Here is a 19,600-nt window from a genome sequence, read left to right on the forward strand (position 1 = left end):
ACGACTAAACCATGTCTAAACCAAGTGCCACATTGACACATCTTTTAAATACCTCCAGGGTATTTAATGAGCGTAAGAAATGATCTTTCACATTGGCCACTAGTAAGGATGGAAGGAAGGTGCCATCTTGTGTTCTGTTGCCCCCCTGGTTCCTCCCTGCTGTCCCTCCAAAGAGCCAGGGTACCTGTGGAGGGGTCCCTGCCACAGCCCCCCTCAGCAGCCCTTTTAAAGACACTTTCCCTCCTTGCTTCTGCTGCCCGTTGCTTTGGTGGCTGCAGAGTTGGGAAGATACGTACGTGGAGATGCCTGCATGTGAAAGGCAATAGCTGCCCAGGCCAAAACATGAGACCTCAACGCACAGTTGTGTCCTAATTGCATAGAGAGTGAAACATGACCTGTTACAGCTGGGCAAGTCACCAAAACCAGCTTTTTATTTGGCTCCTGTCTTTACCACAACACCCCTTCAAAACAACAACAAAATTAAGATTTCACAGCTGGAGAGGTCTTTTTGGTTTTTTTAAAGGAACATCAAGGCGATCTTCTAGTGATGTTGGTAGAACCCAAATTTAATTAGCACAACCACAGATGATACTTTGTGCATTTATTAGAATAATAATGCCACTACTTAAGATTTCCAAAGCCTTTTAACCTCTTCAGTGTGGAATGCAAATACTAAACAAGCTTGCAGCTCAGTGAGGTAGGTAGGAATGGTTATCCTTCCAGCAGAATAAATTATAGATCCTTCCCGTGATAAGCACAGTGTTTATGCAGGTAATTCCTTTCTCCCCCTTCCCATATAAATTCCACCCTTCCAGATAAGACTTTATCTATATGTGTTTTATGTGGTCACATGTAGATTGAAGCGTACTCTTTAAAATGGGTTTGTCTTATGCCCTTCACAGATAGTGCTGTTGAAGAGAGAAGAGCAGGAGTCATTTTAAAGTTTCTTCCCCCATAATGGAGCATCTCTTAATTAACATTAGTGCCCACCTTTCTGGATGTCTAGATGAACGTGAGGGGATGGTGAGGAGGAAAACTGCCTTCCTGTGACCCAGTGTGAACATGAGGAGAAGCAGAGCAGTGAGGAGGTGGACTAGAGGGTGCTGGAGCTCACCAGCCACCCCAAGGACAGTGAGGTGAAGTGGGAGGTTTCTGCTGGGGAGAACGGACATCAGAGCACAGAGCAAAGCATCTGCCTTGTTCCAGGCAGCCTCAGTGGGGAGATGGAGTGTGAGCACTGGGGAGCTTAAGTGGGCTGTGAGTGAGAATGGTGCAACTAAAAATTGTATCATTTGCACCAAAGATCTTGGAGTGGTATCCAGTTTGTTCCGTTTTGTTTCTCTGCCAGCATTGTGGCTTATCTCCCTGATAGCTTTGCTCAATATCAGGTAGGTTGACTAGGTATCTGAAAACTTTCTGGGGTGATGGCAGCAGAATGGAGGAGGGAGACCTATGCTAGCGAAGGGGCTGCCAGTGAGGGAAGCAGGGCAGGCAGCCGCCCTACCTGTGTGTGGGTAGTTCAGAAGCAGCCACAGCAGATGTTGCTCCTTGCCCAGCTGCTGGAGAAAGGGTGGGAGTGTAAGGGGGAATTTTGGAAGGAGAGGAAGTCTGTTGAGGTTCTGCGTGTTGGTGAATGGCAAGCATAAGTCTGAAGCACTTGCTCTGTGAACAGGAGAGCTGATGTTTTGAAGCATACAGACCAAGTGAAATAGAGAGACGTAACCAATAGGTGTGAATATTTGCACACAGAATGACCCTGGAGTAGCAGTTAATTTCTGTAAATTTGCATCTGACTTCACTTTGGACAAAATTTCATGTGTGAAGAAGTCCTGAGCACGATCTGGGGCAAAGCTGAGCATCAGGGGAAGGAATGATTCATGGCATGTCTGGGATGGAGCTTGGCATGGGAAGCATATGCAAAGGGAGGAAAGGCCAAAGAGAAGCACATGGATGAAGAATGCAAGAGGAAATGTTGGTTGCTTTGAGCAGAGAAGGCAGGAGGAGGGAGCAGCAATCGCCAAGTGTAATCGGTATTGCATAGCCTTGAAAGGCTGGGAGTAAAACTTGATACAGAAGGGAAGTGCCAAATGGAGAATGGACAAGGTGGTAGCTCACATACCTGCTGTGCAAGAAATCCGATTAAATCACTGCTTTAGAGCTGAGTGTCACAAAACATTCAAGTGCTCAGTTCCCTAGAACTAAGTATCTTAAAGCAGGTTTTTCTTCCCTTAAGTGTGAAAGCATGCCACTTACAAAGTTCATCTAATTGTATATATAATTTTTACATTGTCTTGTGCTGCCAGTGACTCTTGTATGCACATCACCATTCTGGCTAGGGGTAGGCCACCTCTTCCTTAGTGAGTCCTTCCCAGATAGAAGAACATGCTCAGAGCTTGCTTGCTTGAGAAAGGAGGCAGATCTGCTCCCAACTTTCCCTTCCAACTGCATGTTCTCGGTGGCTGAGCGAATGCTGCATGGAGGTGTGAGGCTGTCAGGGTGCAGTCTCACATGGAGACCCATAATTTCACTGAATTTCACTGAATTCTAGAGTTGGAAGGGACCATAGAGATCATCTAGTCCAACTCCCCTGCTGAAGCAGGATTGCCTAGAGCTAGAGCATGTTACTCAGGACTGCATCCAGGCGGGTCTTGAAAATCTCCAAGGAAGGGGACTCCACAACCTCCCTGGGCAGCCTGTTCCAGGGTTCTGTCACCCTCACCGTGAAGAAGTTGAGGACCCAGTTGTGGATTCTGCATGGATTTGGGCCTTACAAGAACTGTGTGCTACCTCCTCCCCTCCGAAAGCATGTATATGCACACTCGTGTGTGTGTATTGCAGGTTTCAAAGCTCCTGATAAAGCGGTAGTGAGTGGCCTGCTAGTGACGCCTTGTCAAGTAGAAGAAAATGAGTATTTAAATGACCTCCAGTTTCCCATTGTCCGTGTCTACTGACATGGTACATCCTGGGGCAGGGAGGGGAGCGTTTGAGTTTGAGGAGCGTGGCACGCCTGCACTGAAAAGGTTTGAAGAATTATGGCACACAGCCTGTTTGAGGAGCGTGGCACACCTGCACTGAAAAGGTTTGAAGAATTATGGCGGCGATCAGTTTGATGGCAGTGATTAGTTTGTAGGAGAGCTCTGCAGTCGACTTCTGCCCCCCTCATCTTTGCTGCTGTGAAGGTAGCCCTGCACTGTCCCCCTCCTTGGGAAAGCTGCTCCTGCTGCTGCTCATCAGCATCGTCCAGCAGTGGCGTAATGAAATCCAGAGGTTCTGGCCCATTTCACGGCTGCAGCTGGCTGCACCCTGGCCCAAGCTGGGGTGGTCTGTGTTGGTGGTGGTCTGTTCTCCCCATCCCCTCTTGCTCAGAACTCCAGCCGCTCTGCCTCTGAGGGTTGGGTGTTTAGGGTTTTTTGTGGCTGTGGCTGGCTGACTGTGCTCCTGGGGTGGTTCAGTGGGGGTGAAATGAGGCTACAGGTGGGAGGACATTTAGTGGGGGAATTTTCGGATTATAATGCACATCCAGGTCTGTTTTTCCCAGTACAGTGCATTACTGGGGGGCAAGGGTACTGGAAAGTCCCAGTGTGGCGTGGACAGGGGCAAGAGCTTATAGGCTATTGGTGACGGCTTCCGAATGTGATGATATTAGTTGCTGTGTGACTAGAAGTCAGCAGGGGACAGCTTTTCTGTGTGGGGTACAGAACAACCTCATCTCCAACCCACGAGCTATTTCTGTTCAAACTGTGCAATCTTGGGTTTGTTTATGTACTTTTGTTTTTAGTTCTCCTGAATGAAAGTTTTCTTTGCTTTTTTCTCTTAACCTCTCAAAAATAAATAAATAAATCCTGCAAGTGAGTAGTATTTTCATTTCTGTGATTACAAACATGCTTCCTGTAACAGCACCTATAAATAGCCTGGTAGGTACTGCACAAAACTAGCACTCCAGCAGTGCTCCAAATTCTTACACGAAGATGCCAATAAATAGGAAACTTTTAATTCATGTCTTACTGAGCTGAGCCACTTTGCACGGTGAGGGGGAAGAATGATACATTGATTATTATTCTGTGATAATAGCAGTAATACAACTGAAAACAAAGCTTGCTATATGGAGGGTTGTTTTTTTTCTTTTTGCTGTGGTGCCCAAAAATGTATTGGCCAGTGTAAAGGAGGAGAATTGCTCCATCCAGGTGTGTGAGCCATCTGTAATGTTGGATTGGTTGTTTCTTTCAGGTCAAAGCCACTGGACAGGAGCTCTTTCAGCAAGTTTGTGATTTAGTGAAGATTAAAGAGCCTCACTTCTTTGGCCTCAGCATTGTTAAAAGTAAGCAAACTCATTGCACGGAGCAAATGACTTGGCAAACGTCCATGGACCCGCTTGTGTATTTACAGTGTGTGCATATATACACAGCGGCCCTGCCTGGGGGGAATTCGATTGTAATAAGGTCACAAAGTATGTAGATTATGCACAGGCTTCTCGGAGCTCTTTTGATCTTTGGTATGTGGGCAGACAAATTGGGAGAAGGGGGGGCTTTTGTTCTCCTCCTTTGTTCTTACGTTCCACCTCTTTGTGGGGTTTTCTTTCTCTCCTGTAGCCAAGTTGCTAGCCAACATATTTGTCACTGAATTCAAAACTGTCAGTAGCTGAACAGGAGGTGAATTTTAAAAGGATTTTGGGGCTGAAAGTGTTACTGATCTTCTGAAGTCACATGCAAAGAATGTGGGACCAGGGGGAGGAAACTCAAAAGGTTTGAGGGGACTGAGCGTGTGTGTGTGGGACACTGGGTTTTGAAATATTGCATGGGAAATACAAAACTTCTTAGTCTGTGGGTTGAAGTCCAGTCTGCTTGGTCATACAGCTTAGTATTGACCCGGGAAGAGTGTAAGATGATGCCTTAAAGGAGCAAGCTGATATGAGATATTACATTTCTAGGATGGTGTGTGCATTGGCATACCCACCCCCGGGAAACACCCCCCCAATTCTTAGTAATTAGGATTTGTTGTCTTCCTTATCCTTCCTCCCCACATTTCCAAAAGCATGGGAAGGTCTTTTCTGCCCTCCAAGATTTTTCTCAAGTGTGCTATTACTTACTACTGCAACTCTAGATATTGCTTGATTGAAATGAGAAGCCTTTTATGAGTCCTTCTGAATAAGGTTTTTTTTGCCTCCTTATGAATAAGTGGGATAAAATAGTTGTTTTTTTTTAAAATTTATCTGTCTCATTTCCTTTCTGCTCTCATTCTCTAAGAACTCTTGCTTTTCCTGAGCACAGCACTCAAACTAAAACCGGAGTAAGCTGTTTATCGCCATAAGGTTTGTAGTCTCCAAGAATTTCTGTAACATAACTAAACCAGTAGCTAACAAATGCATCTGTGCATTTAAACCAGCACTTTTTTTTTTAATGTGAGGAAGACCTGCATGCTCTTAACCTTTTCCACAAATCTACTGTGTTCCTGTGTTCTGCCACCTTTCTGTAATACCAGTATTTATTTGCCTATTTCACTTGCAGGATGTCTTGGATGCAATTTGAGCTCCTGTCCTCAAAGGGACAGGAGCCTGTAAGGGCAATTTCATTACCATTTTCCTTGAATTAGGTGCTCTTCTCCTGTTCTCCTCATGTTTCTTTGACTTTTTTCCCTCCATATGTTGTTTCATATTTTCTGTACCCTGCCTTTTCCTTCCCTCCCACCTTTTGTGTGGAGCACTTTCCTTCTGCCTGTCAAGCACAGGAGATCTGACCCCAAAATACCCTATCGTGGCAGATGCCTTGCAGCCTGTTGGAAGTGCAGTATAACTACCCCAACTCAAAGACCATAATAAAGCTGTGCTGACTAGACCTTTAAGTATATTGCCCATAGCTTTAAACATAAACAATCTTCTCGCTCCACAAAAGCATTCTTCCTTTTTTAGAGAAGCTCATTCTTCGCAAAGCTTGTAGGAAAAATGTCAAGGAGAAGAGTTGCAGGAGTCCAGTAGCCTGAATTAAACTTTTTTTCGTGTGTCCGTGTGTTTTATTTTCCTGACTATTCCTCACTTCTGCTTGCAGTAGCTCAGTTTGTAAAGCTGCTTAATTGAAGGCTCCTCATGCTCACCCTGGCTCTTCCTGACAGCCATCTCCCTCCACCACCCAGGCAGGTGTCGGGATTTTCGGTGAGGAGGAGATTTATTTTTGTTTGTGCCTCTGTTTAAGAAACTGTTGGGGCCAGACAAGAGAAAAGTGTCAGCAGGGAGTTTCTCAGCCTGAATGGCCACAGCCACCAGGAAGGATGCAGCTGCCTCTTGAAAGGGAGAGCAAATTGTTACTCCTGTCCCTACCTTTAGTCTGTGAAAGTCCAGTACGCTGCTGACTGGAGTCTTGTGTTTTTAAAATAGCTCCAAGTTTATTACTGGAGCTTTATTACAGGCTTATTAGTAGAGCTCTAGGAAAGGAAGTCTTTTGGTTTTGTGTTCCCGACTTGATTTCCCACACACACCCTCCTGTTTTGGCCAGCAGACTGGTGAGCATCTCCCTTGCTGCCAGTGCTCAGTGAGATCTTGCTTCGGTTGCAAATGTAGCACTCTCCATCTCTAGCATTTGGAAGCAGCCTTTAAGGCACTGCCTGTTTTTCAAGGATTTTGGGTTTCCCGGCAAGCTATCATCTCAAGGAAGGGAAGCAGCCCGGGCAGGTTGTAGGGAAGCCTGGGTAAGTCTTGCAATGCCCAGGGGTCTCTTGTGGGTACTAAAGTCAACTGCCTTGGCTGGGCAGCAAGTCGGTGTGTGTCCTTCAGAGGCTGTGAAGGGAAGGTGTGGGGCTGGGCTGTGAGGCAAGGGTGGGTTAGGTGTCTGGAAACCAGAGAGGAAGCCTCTGTGTTTCAGACCAAAGTATTCAATTCAATGATTCTATGATTTCTCTTCTCGTCATGCTTTCACCTTTCTGTGCTACAGCTCTAAGATGTAATTTTTTTAAGAAAGAACTGCCCTGTTTTAATAAGGGTGTATTTCCCAGTTTCTTACTGTGTATTTATTTTTGGCTGTGTGATGCTTCCATATGCAGAACAAGGTATTCTAATCCACCTGCATCCATTACCTTGCTGCTAATTTGTCAACAAAACCCTGACTGTCAGCAGTGGCAGGAGAATGAAAATTAAGGGATTTCTACAGAACTGTAACCAATCACACTGGGTGGATTATCTGGATTAGGAGCCCATTTGACCTGCAGACGTTGTACAGATAGACTAATGCTCAGTTGGTCTCATAGTAAGTATGTGTGTGAGGGGGAGAGGTTGGGCTCCTTAATCATAAACAGGAGTTTAACCCCTAAGTGTGGCATAAATGAAAGCAGCACCACAAAGCACCATGCACACTGCAAATCACGAATACTGTGAGATCTAAGCTCTAGGTCTTGGACCCTGTCTTCCAGCACGTGTTGCCTAAATTTGTTGCCTTCACTTCTGACTGTCAGAGATGCTGAAGGCAAGCTTCAGTATTCAAATTAACAGTAATGGTGGCAGAACAGAATTTTTTCACACCTTTTGCTCTTGAGCTTTTTATTCTCAAGGCGAAAACTCTTTCATCCAGCTATATTGGGAGGGGAGAGGGAAGCTTGCATCTATAACAAGAATTTGATCTTGAGTTCAGGAGTGTGTATTAATGGGAAGCCACTCTGGCACAAAGCTTGGGACACGTTGCTCTCCTAGGTTTGTCACAGATCATCAAGCAGGCTATACCTTGCGTGCTGCTGCAGTGTGTACTTCCCTTGTCATTTGCTCAGTGAAAGACCCTGCAACCCTGCCAGGTTCAAGCTGGCTCCATAGGCTTCAGCAGCTGGGTCTTGTATTGCAGCTCCTCCTGCAGGGTCAACTTTATCTAGTGCCCTGCGGGATGTTTCCCTTGTGTTATCAGAAAGTGTGTGCAGCGACACAAGTCAGTCTTTGAAAACAAAACTGATTGTCAGCAGACAAAGAACAGCCAGGCCACCTTTGTTGTTATAACCCAGATCCTGGCAATCCTGAATCTTGGGCTTCTCCTTTCTAGGAGCAAACCTTTCTTGACCCAAGCAAATGGAAGCCTTCGACTGGGAAGGAGCAAGCCTGTAGCTCCTACAACTTGTCACTGTCTATCTGTGTCATCTTATCAGTTTGCCAGGCTGGCTTTCCAAAAAACCAAATCCCTTTGCTTCAGCTCCCCTGCCTTTAGGGTCATCCTTTGGTTATTGCAGCTATGGCTGCTCACCTTGCCAGACCCGTGCCTCCCAGCACAAGTTTAGCAAGGAGCTTTGGTGGTTAACTCTGCCAAGACCACTCTGTCTCCATTCAACTCTTCTGCTTCTGGGTGTCCTCCAGTACTGAAGCTCATGCATGGAATATGCTGCCATGTTATCTTTATATTATGTGCATATCTATTATAACAAAAGGTATCTTAAGAAGACAGATGACAACAGAAGTTCTCTAAAGTACCCTCTGATGATTTCTACTCCCCAGTCCTTCACCGCTATCACTGTTTCTGCCTCTTCTACTTTAAATCTGCTTGGATAGTTGTATCTTCCTTACAAATTTCTTCTATATTTTAACCTAAGATACTCTAACCTAAGCATTGTTATAATCACTTTGATACCTCAAATGAGTTAAATGTAATGTAAGAAAAACGTGCAGAAATGTGCCACGTAGAGGAAATTTGCAGGGGTTTAGGTGTTCAAAAAGCGTATAAAAACTCCTTGGAAGTACTTGCGTGGTCTCTTCCTAGGAAGGCATTTTTTTCCTGTACCTGCTGTCGGTTGTTTCTCTATCAGCATCAGTACAACATCCAGTCAAGCCCTCTCCTGCATGACAATGGCAAGGGGTTTGTTTGCTTCTGGATGAGCAGTGCTGGAAATGGTTTTGCAGCTCTTCTTGTGCAGAAGAAACCCCTGTGACACTGCCAAAAGTCTGAAGATCTCTGCCTGGGCATGCCTTGTTGCTAACTGTAAGATACCAACATAAAATTCCTGCAGTACCTATCCATCGTCAGGAATGACTGAGCCTTCATCTCAGTCTTCAGACCTCAAGAGTTCCTAATGGCCACATGACCTTGGGCTTCCTGATACTGCCTCCTTTCATTCTTCCCTCCGTATACCTTCTGTCCATTTCAGGTAAAGCAACCTCAGCCAGGGCCTCTCTTGCTTTATTCCCTTGTGGTTCTTCCCTTCTTCACTTGGGGTATGTGTACTTTCCAGCTAAAGCTAAAAACACAAGGTTATCCTGAACGAAGTTCTTCTAGACTCCTTGGCAAACTAATCAACCAGGTACTGAAGCGTGGGTGAGGTTTCTTTCTGCTGGCTTAAAAGGTGACACCAGGAGCATCGAGAAGTTACATAGAGGTGGTGGGAGCAGATGCCATGTGGATAGTGATAGTCCCAGGACACCAGCACTTGGAAGCCTGAGGAGCTCCAAGGGCAAAAGGTGTGTGTAGTCGGCTCTTCTTCGATAAACAAAGCCCCATGCTAGTATTCAGGGAAGCTAAAGAGGTTATGTGAGGTTTGCAGCATGTCTTGTGAGGTATTTTGAGGACTGTTTGGGTTTTTTGTTTGTTTATTTGTTTTTTGTTTTTTTGAGCTTTAGCTCTCCCCTAACCCCATCATCCCTCTGTTCAGTTCCTGGTCTCTTTCCTGTTGCCTCTGAAGGGAGATAGTGGTGTTGCCACGAGGCTTCCTGTATCATTTGGGAGAAGTTAATTACTGTAGCCAAGGATAACTTTTTCCCTTCTCTTTAACGCAGAAAATGCTTGCTATGTTCAAGTTTGGTTCTGCACTAATTCTTACTTTATTTGAATCCTAATCTTCTGGAGTGTCTAAATAGTTATAATATTAAAATATACTTGACTCAACCAAAGGAGTTAATGGGATGATCCTGGCTGCCAACAGAGCCTGAACTCTGCCTCTTGGTAGTACAGGACTTAACTTTGTGGAATTTCTCAGTGCTGCTAGCCCAAAATGGGCACAGGAGGAGAACAGGTTTTTTCCATTCACCATGACTTACCTTTTCTGCAGGGAACTCACTTTCATAAAAAGTCAAATGGGGAGGCACTGGTTAATGCAAAATAATGGCTTTTAGAGTAACAATGACTCAGAACTGATTTGACCCTGTATTACAGCCATAATTTTCTATTCCTGTTTTCCTTGCAGTGTAAATAATGCCTATTGTAAATCTGCATCACTCACTGGAACTGTGTCACTATTTTTCTGACTGGAGACCCAGTCCATTATTTTTTTGCAGCAATGCACGTCCTATATTTGCTTAAATATGTAAATGTGCTAAGGTAATTTTGCAGAGTAGGAGCGCTGGAGTGTTTGCATTTCTGGTGACTGCTTAATTTGAAGTGAGATTTTTTACAGCATAAACTTTGTTTCATTTGAGGGCTCTTAAAATCTGCAGTTGGGAGGAATGTGTGAATTGCGTTACTGCAAACCACCTGGCTGTCCAGATGTATTTCTTGGGATTGTGGTGCAGTGCACTGGTGTGTTGTGCCAGGTCTGGTATCTGTACTCACATATGGGAGGGAAATATGATGTGTTTTTAAGCCCACTGGCAGTGCTGAGATGAGATTTGTGAATACAGTGTCAGTAGCTGCAGATGGACAGGTACGAATTTGCATATGTGCTTCTAAGCCAGCTTCTTAGTACCTTTGAGTTACTGTCCTTCAGCTGAGGCCAGTGGAGCAATGCCAGTTTGTATGGAGCCCTGTTTGGATCCACAGATAGGACACTTTCCCTGGAAAGGCAGCCATCTGTGCATATCTCTATTGTCCTTTACAGCACGGCTCCGAGGTGCTGCAATTTGGGGCTTGTGTTCAAAGCAGAGACAGTTTTAGCATCTGGCAAAAGATCTCGAAGGTTCACCACTAATCCAGCGTAAGGAAAAAAAAATCCCACAGCCCATGTAGGGCTGGGGAGGGCAATACCTCTTTGTTTTTGTAGATGGAGCCTTACACTGCAGGTCGACATTCCAGCAATGTTAACTTCATTAAGGCAGGAATGCAGTGCTGCATTCTTGTACGGGAGGGAGGACAGGGAGGATGCTGGGCTGGGCTGGGGAGGAGTGGGACCCCCAGGGAGGACTGAGACATCAGGGTGTCCTCCTACTTCAGCTTGGCTTATTCTTGAGGTTTATGTGCACCTCTCAGTAGGCATGATAATGACCTGGAGTCCTCAGGCTTGGCATCTGGGCCCTCCTAGAGTCATCTTCTCTAACCTAATTAACATGACAGAGATAAATAGAGGCTGTGGAGTGTGGGTAAGGAATGACTTTATGGTGGAACTGCTCTGTCATCCTTTTCCCCTTTATGTCCCAGTGTCTGTGTGTGACGGGATGGTTCAGGGTGTATCACTGTGCTTGCTGTTATACCTCGGACACAAGTGGAAGATGTAATTCATGTATTTCCCTAAATGCCTCTGGGCACAGGATTATTCCTGAGCAAGAAGGGAAAACTGACCCCACAGCTTGTTACAGCCGTGCAGGTTCCCTGCCCTCTTTACAAGGTGCCAGCTAAACACCGTGGTACTGGCAGAAATGATACAGGCTTTACCCATCGCTGCTGTGCCATCAGGGGCAGCCCCAGTCCCTCAGCAGGAGCCCGTAATGGAGCAGTCACCCTGCCCCGGGACTGGGTGCCGTGCTCCCGTTATCCCACTCCTATCACTTGCTGTGCAGTTGCTTCCCAAATGAGCTTTTATTTACTTTTGAAGAAAAGCTTTACAGAGAGACGCTTATCAGCTTGGCAGCTGACATGGGACAGAGACGAGTCCAGGAGATGGACCAAACCCATCTCTTTTGCTGACTAGGACTTCTGTCAACCTACAGCTTTACAGAGAGACGCTTATCAGCTTGGCAGCTGACATGGGACAGAGACGAGTCCAGGAGATGGACCAAACCCATCTCTTTTGCTGACTAGGACTTCTGTCAACCTTTTTAAGGCAGCGTTATCTGATCTTAATGGACTTCAGAGAAGCAAGGGTGGGGGCAAGCACAGCCCCCCAGCCACCCTATCTTACAGGCATAAGCAAAGAGGCAGGTACAAAATACAGTCACTGTGATGTTAAAACCTTTTCTTCTGCTTATCAAAATAGCAAAACAACTTCAATATCACCTTGTCTTCCACAGCACTTAAATTCCCATCACTCAAACTTTCAGGATTTCTGTGCAGCAGTTTCAGCCGTGCTGTTAAATACTGTGTTGCATATGTATGTGACATGTCAAGCAACCTGGTGAACAGAAGTGTAATTACATTAAAATTACAGCTGCAATCAGTACAATGCAGGAAAGACCATGGAGATTAAAACAGGACTTTCTTGGGATTGTCCTCTTTATATGTGCCCAGTGTTACTGGTATTTTACATGAGGCTTTCTGGTGGTGCGGTATGTGAACCAATTCTGGCTGGCACCAGGTGTGGTTTCCCTCACTTGAGGTGGAACCTGAAGGAGGTGGTGATAGGGAGTTGGTTTTGCTTATTTTTTAAAAGCTTGCAAAGGAGGCATTTGCTGTATCTATCCCTGTAAGGAACTGTAATGCTCTGGGACGAGGTAGCTCAGAGGCCCCTTGAACAACTTCTGTAATGCTGGGCTCTGTCAGTCCTTCATCTGCTGTACAGACCATGAGTGTAGGCTCTCATTTGGTTGTAAATCTCCATTAGAAAAATTTCACTTCTATTCTCCCCTTCCTTTTTTTTTTTTTTCCTTTGGTGTTTGACATCAGAGAGCAAAAGCCAAAGCCTGGAAGTCTGGGCTGGTCTTCAGGGGCAAAAGGTTGTTTTGTGAAGGGTGGCTGTCTCTCTCTTTTTTTTTTTTTTTCCCTCTCTGCTTCTTTTATGTCTAAGGAACAAGCTCTTCAACTTGGCACTTGTGTCACCTGTCAGACACTTTCCTGGGTAAGACCAAAGAGTAGAGAGACTGGTCAGGTGAATGTCTTCAGCTGGCATTGCCACTGAAGCCTGGAACACCCATCAGGTCTTTAGAGACTTGAGAAAACTCGGGGAAAAAAATCTTTCACTGGCTGAGTTGTTTGGATTTGATAATTGGTAAGCAGTGTTACAAAACATTGGCTTTGAAAGTAGCACAAAGCTCTTTGGAGACAATGTGCTGTTCAAGCTGTCTCTTGTTCACCCTCACCTTAAGAGGGTGGAGAGCAAGTCCTGGTCCTTTGAGGCAGGCCAAGTTTCCCTTCTCTTCCTTCATCTTTCTGCTCTATGAAAGAAGTTGGGTGTGAGCAGGAGACGCCAGACCTTCTGAGGAGGGCATTTGGGTTTGGTCCTTCTCTTTCTCACCATTTCAGAGGATCCCATTCATATGTAGAGTATGAAACTTGTCAAATACCTGACTCTGTCCACTTGCTTATGCCACGTTGGACCATGGTGCTACATGATGGTGGAGTGGGAGTTTGGGTAGGGCTTGCTTGTTTAATAGTAATGAAAAAACCTGAATCTGCTAAACTGACAGTACAATTAGCTTGGTAACATGATGTTTCCGTTCTGTAAGTAGCTTCTTGCTTATAAAGCAAGAATTCTGCATTTCTGGTTAAAGTCTTTGCTCAGCATCTCTGAGCGTAGCTGACCTTCCTTCTGTACTGTCTGGAGCAGCACACGTACTTAAACAACTCTGTGCCCTCTCTTTTCCCTGTCCTGTCTATTCCCTGGTCATCTCTGTTTTAAAGTGTGTTGCTTGGAAACAACTTGTATAGTCATCTAGGTATTTAATGAATAAGAATTTCTAATTCTTTAAATTAAATGTCTTTTCCTCTTGTCTTTCAGATAATGAATATGTTTTTATAGACCTGGAGCAGAAGCTTAGCAAATACTTTTCAAAGGAGTGGAAGAAAGAGACCACCAAAGTAAGACAGATGTTTCATTTTGGAGGCTACTACTTTGGTATTGGACTACATGGTGAAATGAAAGCTCTTAAACTAATATCCATAAAGCATTTCTTGAAGATGGTCTGCAGGATGCTGTTCAGTAACAAGATGCAGTGACTTGTGCACAGCTGTACAATTAAGAGATAAAACAGCCTCTTACACAACTTTACTTGAGCAATAGTAGCCGCATGGTTGCTGCTTAGCTGCTGCAGGAGTGGAGAAGGTCAGTTGGTCAGTCTTGGTTTTGAACTTAGCTGAGCCCATGAAGACTCTGGAGACCTCATTGTTATATTTAAGCAGAACAGCCTAAAATGACCTTTTGAGACTTGAGCTTGATATGAGGGAGAGGGCTGGAGCTGTGACTCTTCCAGAGTACATGCAAAAGGACAGTGGAGCGAAAGGAAGGATATGTTGTTCCAGAAGAGCCCTAGTACTTTAAGGCTTGCCAGCCCTGCCAAGGGAGGGAAAAGCCATGTGAAATAAAGACAAGCCTGGGTAATTATTTAGTGCCGGTCATTCAGGCATGATAATGCCTGTTTGTGTGTGTCATTTTAGAGGAGCCACGGTCTAGAACAAAGTGTAGTATGCAATTACATTCAAATATCGTAATTAGCTCATTATGACTTTTTCCACCTTCCTTGAGGGTTTTCTTTTGCAGAGTAGGCACGCTTGCCATTTCTGCTGCTTAGAGAGGTTTGCAGATGACTAGTGAGGTTCAAGGATCACTCTTACCACATACTGCTTCTCCCAAACAAGTGAGGGTTACTTCAAAGACAGCTGCCAGTCGTGCAGGGCACTGTCTGTCCAGCCAGCGAGGGTTTCCCCAGGCAGGTGTTTCTGATCACCTCGGGATGGGGTACGCTTTGTGGTTGCTTTGAGGCTGGATTCTTGCAACACTTTTTAAGTCGGTTGAAGTGTCAAACCTCTGGTGTGAGGTGAATCATAAAAGCCTGAATGAGTTGCCATTGGCAGTGCTGAAGTCAGAGAGGAATTAGGCTGTTGGACTAGGTTAGCACACAGGGATTTAATTCCTGTGAAGAGGTTTCAGGTAGAAAGTCTGGTCCAGCTGATAAAATAGGGTGACTGTGAACAAATTCCAGAAATAAAATGTGAATATTTGCACGATGATCAAGAAGTTGCTGTCTGCATCAGATGTGCATGGCATGCCGTGTACCTTGTCCCAAGGAGATGGGTCTGACCAGCAAAGCCTTGGAACTGCTCGTGTGAGCAGTTACCTGTACGAACATTAAAGAAGCGAGTAACAAAGTAGGAAAGATGAGAGAATAAGCTAATAAGATAAGATGTTCCTTCCCCCCTTCTTTTTTTTTTCTTTTTTTTTTTTTCTCATGTTTAAACAAGCCTGTGAGCCTGAAAGGTAGGCTGTAGTTAAAACAACAACAGAACTCTTGCTGGCTTTCTTCTAACAGATGTCTTTGGCGTGAAGCAGACATCAGTGTCTCCTTTTGGTCTGTGGCTGCAGGAGAGTGTGAATAACTAAACCTTAGCCCTGCCAAACAAAAGGCGAGGAGTTAATATCAGGCTGGTGCGCCTCAGCCCCAGGCAGTAAACACCGAAGGCGTACCTGTTCATTCCGCCCCCCCCACAACCCCCATCCAAAATGTTCTACCCTCCCTAGGATGTTTTGCTATTCAGGCTGTCTAAATGTTTTATGATGCCTCATTGTTGTGAGCCTTGAAGGCAGTTGGATTCCCCCTGAAACTTGTGAAGAGTAGAAAATGAAAAGCAGCGTAGGGAGCGAGCTTGGGAGAGGAGAATGTTACCAGATGGGGTAACAGGAATTTTGGATGCTGAACGTTATTTAACTTGTCTTCTGTCTCGGCTCTAGGGAACGGAGAAATTCAGCCCCCCTTTTGTTGCGTTCTTTAGAGTGCAATACTACGTAGAAAATGGAAGAATAATAAGGTAAGTTTCCTTCTTAGTTTCTTACTTCACTGAAGTTCCCTTCCCATTAGTGGTACTTACTGTGTTTTGAATTGTTCACTGTGTTCTTAAAAGGCAAGAAAAATAATGTTTCTTTGTTAAGCTCATCTCTGTGAGCTCACAGAACTAAGCTTAAAAAATCCACTTGATTTTTTTTTTTTTTTTTTTTTTTTTTTTTTTTTTTTTTAAAGACCCTCACAGACTCCCTCATCAAGCCATGAATGTTTTCCCTCTGAATCATACTCCTTATCCCTTGGAAAGTTGTGACTGCTTTTCCATCTGTCTTTTCAGAGCAGGTCAAATGACGACAGTAACAAAATACGTTAAACACTCGGTTGTATGGAAAGCATCAGATGAACATACCAAAAGTAGCTATTTAGACTCTAGAGCACGTGCTAGTAATTTTGGATCTGGTGGGTTTTTTTGTGTCTGAGTAGTGCTCTGAGCAGTCTACCCCTGGAAATGGACAAAAGAAATTACTTCATAAGTTGGAGAGTTTTGCATTTGTAGTCCATTCACATGGAATATGGGCTGCACTCAAAACACCACCACCCTCACACATGGTACAGAACAAAGGATGAGGTAGTTAAAAATGAACAACTGACAGACTTAATTTCCATCAGCGCTTCTGGTGTGGCTGTGACCCTGGGGCAAGCCAAGAGCTGGGATCATTTGAGTGGATTAAAATCTTTACCAAAATTTTGGCATTTGTTCTCATCTTGAACAAAGCTTGGTGTTTTTTTGTTTTTCTCTCTCCACAGTCTTTTCATTTTGGAGACAGGGGAATCTTTCTTCTGGCGTCTGTTTGGCTGTTAAGTGTTTTTTATTTAGCTTTGCTTTTAGCTACAAATGGAGATTGCGTATCGTTGTACCACCCCTGATGTACATATTGTTATAAGATTCACAAGCAACTTTCTCTTTCACTAGTAATTTAATTGGAGAGGTTTGTGGAGCCGTTCTAACTGTACACACACACACACTTCTACAAGTAGACTGTAGTGTCCAGCACCTCATCTATACATACCCCCCAGCAGCCTGCTTCCCGTGAGCTCCTACAGCGGGGGGTGTATGGGTTATCAATGCTGCGATAGTTACGCCTTATCAGACTCTCCCTGTTTCACAGCTTGAGGAAGGAGACAAAAACAAGCCCAAGGCTCCTGTGTCTTTTGATCTACCTTGCAGGGAATTAGCTGCTGAAAAGTACCTCGAGCCTAAGGCAAGGTGAAATGAAAAAGCGGTGCCAGGTTTAGAGGGGAAGGGAGGACAGGTGTGCAAGAAACAGGACTGGGAGTCAAGGGAGTTGACTCTCCTGACTGCTACGGGCTTTCCAGAGAAACAGAAGTGCTTGATGTAGTCAGTCTCCAAAACAGGTGTGACGTGATTTTTCTTTCATCTGCCTTCTGCCCTAACTTCTTAGATCTCGTGCTCCTCAAGATAAAGCTGCCATTTCCCATGTTTGTACAACACTTAGTGGGAGAAGATCTTGATCTTGGCTTGGTGCTCCCTACACACATAACTGTATCAGGGTGGCATTGGCACCCATCAGGGATGTCAAAGTTTAATCCCTCCTCTCAGAAGGAAGATGTGAGGGGCCTTATCTGAGCCTGAACTTTTCTTTTCTTCTTCAAGTAAACTTGCCTTTGTGTCTTGCAGCGATAAGGTGGCACGGCAGCTCTACTACTGCCATCTCAAAGAGCAAGTACTTATGTCTCGGTGCAACCACAAAGAAGAAATCTACTTCTTGCTGGCTGCCTACAGCTTACAGGCAGACTTGGGCAACTACAGGGAGAAGGTCCATGCTGGCAAATATTTTGAACCTCAGGCTTATTTCCCACAATGGGTAAGTTTTGGGGGATCTTTCCATCAATAGATTATGCATGCAGCAGGAGTTATGTCAAGATGGTACCTAACTGTAGTCACTCAACTTCCACAACTCCCGCTGCAATGATCAGGCGGAGTGGTAAAGTGTCACCCTGAATTTCCCTCAGGAGGTATCTCCTCTCTTTCCACTAGATGTAGATGCCTGTTCCTCTGGGGCTCACTCATTGGTGAGGTGGGTGGTGTGCACCCTTCCTCGGTGAAGGGATGTGTTGGTGTCAAATGAATAACTCTGAGAGTGCAGCTGTCTTTGTTTAAATCTTCTATGACTCAAAGGGGTTTGTGTTTGCAGTGCTACATCAGAAGATCTGCACAACCTAAGCTCTACAGAAAACCTCAGGGCTGCAAAGCCAAGTCCATTGCCCTTTGTTCCTCTCTCTGTAATGCTTACCTCTGAGATGGATAGACCCGAAGCCTAAGGGGTGGTACTGCTGTGCAGTGCCTCTGGTGCTTGCTTTGTCATTAAGCTCTGGCTCAACTGCAGTAAAAGTGTAGGGCCTGCAGATGGGTTTGTGTGTTTGTTTGTAAGCACGTGCACATGGGCTTTTGCCCTTCAAGACTAACAAACAACTTAGAAAGCCAAGAAGTAAAATGTTAGGAAAACTGTTGATAAATGCTTCAGTGTCCATAAAAATAGAAAGTGAAGCTAGCTTTGTTATGGACATGGCACTGTAATGTCTTCTGGAGTGGGATATTCCCTGGGACCTGGACACAGACCCTCTGCAACCTAATATAGTTCTGGATTCCCCTTCCCCTCTCTTACAGCAGATTATAGCTCAGCCCACACCTGGAGGTAGCTGTCAAAAAGCCCAGATGCCTCTGCTAGTTGGCTGCTCTAGGCAGTTGACTTGCCCAGGCAAGTCATGTCTCCCCTGAAGGGTGGCACTGTCCCCTGCTTTGGGGAGAAGGTTCAGACCACCGACGGGTTGCATTGGGAAGGCAAGGCTGGTAGAGCCTCCTTTACACACAAGTCCCAGCCTGCCTGCCTTGCTGTGCAGAAATGCACCTTTCTCCCAGACAACAGGCCTTCATCCCATGCTGTTCCTCACTATGAGGTGACTGGCAGGAGATAGCTAACAAAGGCCTGGAAAAGATGAGTCTCATGCGTGCCATTTCTGGGGCAGTTAAGTCTTATCACAGACTATTGCTCATCTGGCAAACATTGCAAAGGCCAAGGCAAAGCGTGGCTCACCTGCGCTGAGCCACAACCCCAAGCAAGTATGTGGGTGATTTATTGCATCATTGCAAAGAGCAAAATCTGGCAGGCATGGGGACGCTTCTCTCCCTGCCCCCGAGCTCCCGTGGGGAGATACTGAGTGATCTCCTCCTCCAACGCGATCTCTTCCTCCAACACGTGCTTGAGATCATTTGGCCAAGGGCTGCCCCAAGCCTTATACAAGCAAGGAGAGGCGCTGCTGCCCCAGGGTGATCAACCCGGCTTTGAACTGTGGAGGTGCTGTGTCTCTTTCTGCTGATGTTGCACAGCTGATGGCATCAGTGTTGTCCTCCACCAAGCCCAGCCTTCCTCGTGGGAGGGCAACTAATCTGGCAAGGCATGCTGAGGAGGGCAGTGGTGTTACTGAACAGAGTAAATGAGGGGGTTAATAAAAAATTGAAGTGAGAACAGGGTGGTGATAGGGTCTGGTTGTCTTGAGCCAGGGGCAGGTTGTTCCTGGCAGAATGTTCTCGGGGACCTGGTGGGATCTAATTTTAAATGCCACCAGTGGTGGGGGATTTTGTGAATTAAATTCAGCCAATACCTTTCTTACCTGTCACTGTCTCTTGCAGCCTGGAAGGGGCCAGTCTGACATGGAAGGTGGCCAGGCTGCCCTGTAGCCTTGTACAGAGAGAGCACGTGGGCAAGCATGGGAACTGGGCACTCACAGGGCAAGAGCAAAAGGCCCATTGTAGGTTTTTCTGCTGCTGAG

General features: G+C 45.4%; 1 protein-coding gene across 2 annotated transcripts in view; it reads left to right on the forward strand.

The window, feature by feature from the left end:
• FRMD1 (FERM domain containing 1) overlaps window positions 1-19,600 on the forward strand; it is a 50,485-nt gene that overhangs the window by 21,937 nt on the left and 8,948 nt on the right. For both annotated transcript variants that reach the window (XM_014950405.1, XM_014950406.1), the window contains exons 3-6: window positions 4,228-4,318; window positions 13,753-13,832; window positions 15,700-15,776; window positions 17,448-17,634. In XM_014950405.1, the coding sequence (XP_014805891.1) occupies window positions 4,228-4,318; window positions 13,753-13,832; window positions 15,700-15,776; window positions 17,448-17,634 (435 nt within the window). The remainder of the gene's footprint in view (window positions 1-4,227; window positions 4,319-13,752; window positions 13,833-15,699; window positions 15,777-17,447; window positions 17,635-19,600) is intronic.

This window comes from Calidris pugnax, unplaced genomic scaffold (assembly GCF_001431845.1).
Source record: "Calidris pugnax isolate Ruff unplaced genomic scaffold, ASM143184v1 scaffold24, whole genome shotgun sequence".
Classification (NCBI taxonomy): domain Eukaryota; kingdom Metazoa; phylum Chordata; class Aves; order Charadriiformes; family Scolopacidae; genus Calidris; species Calidris pugnax.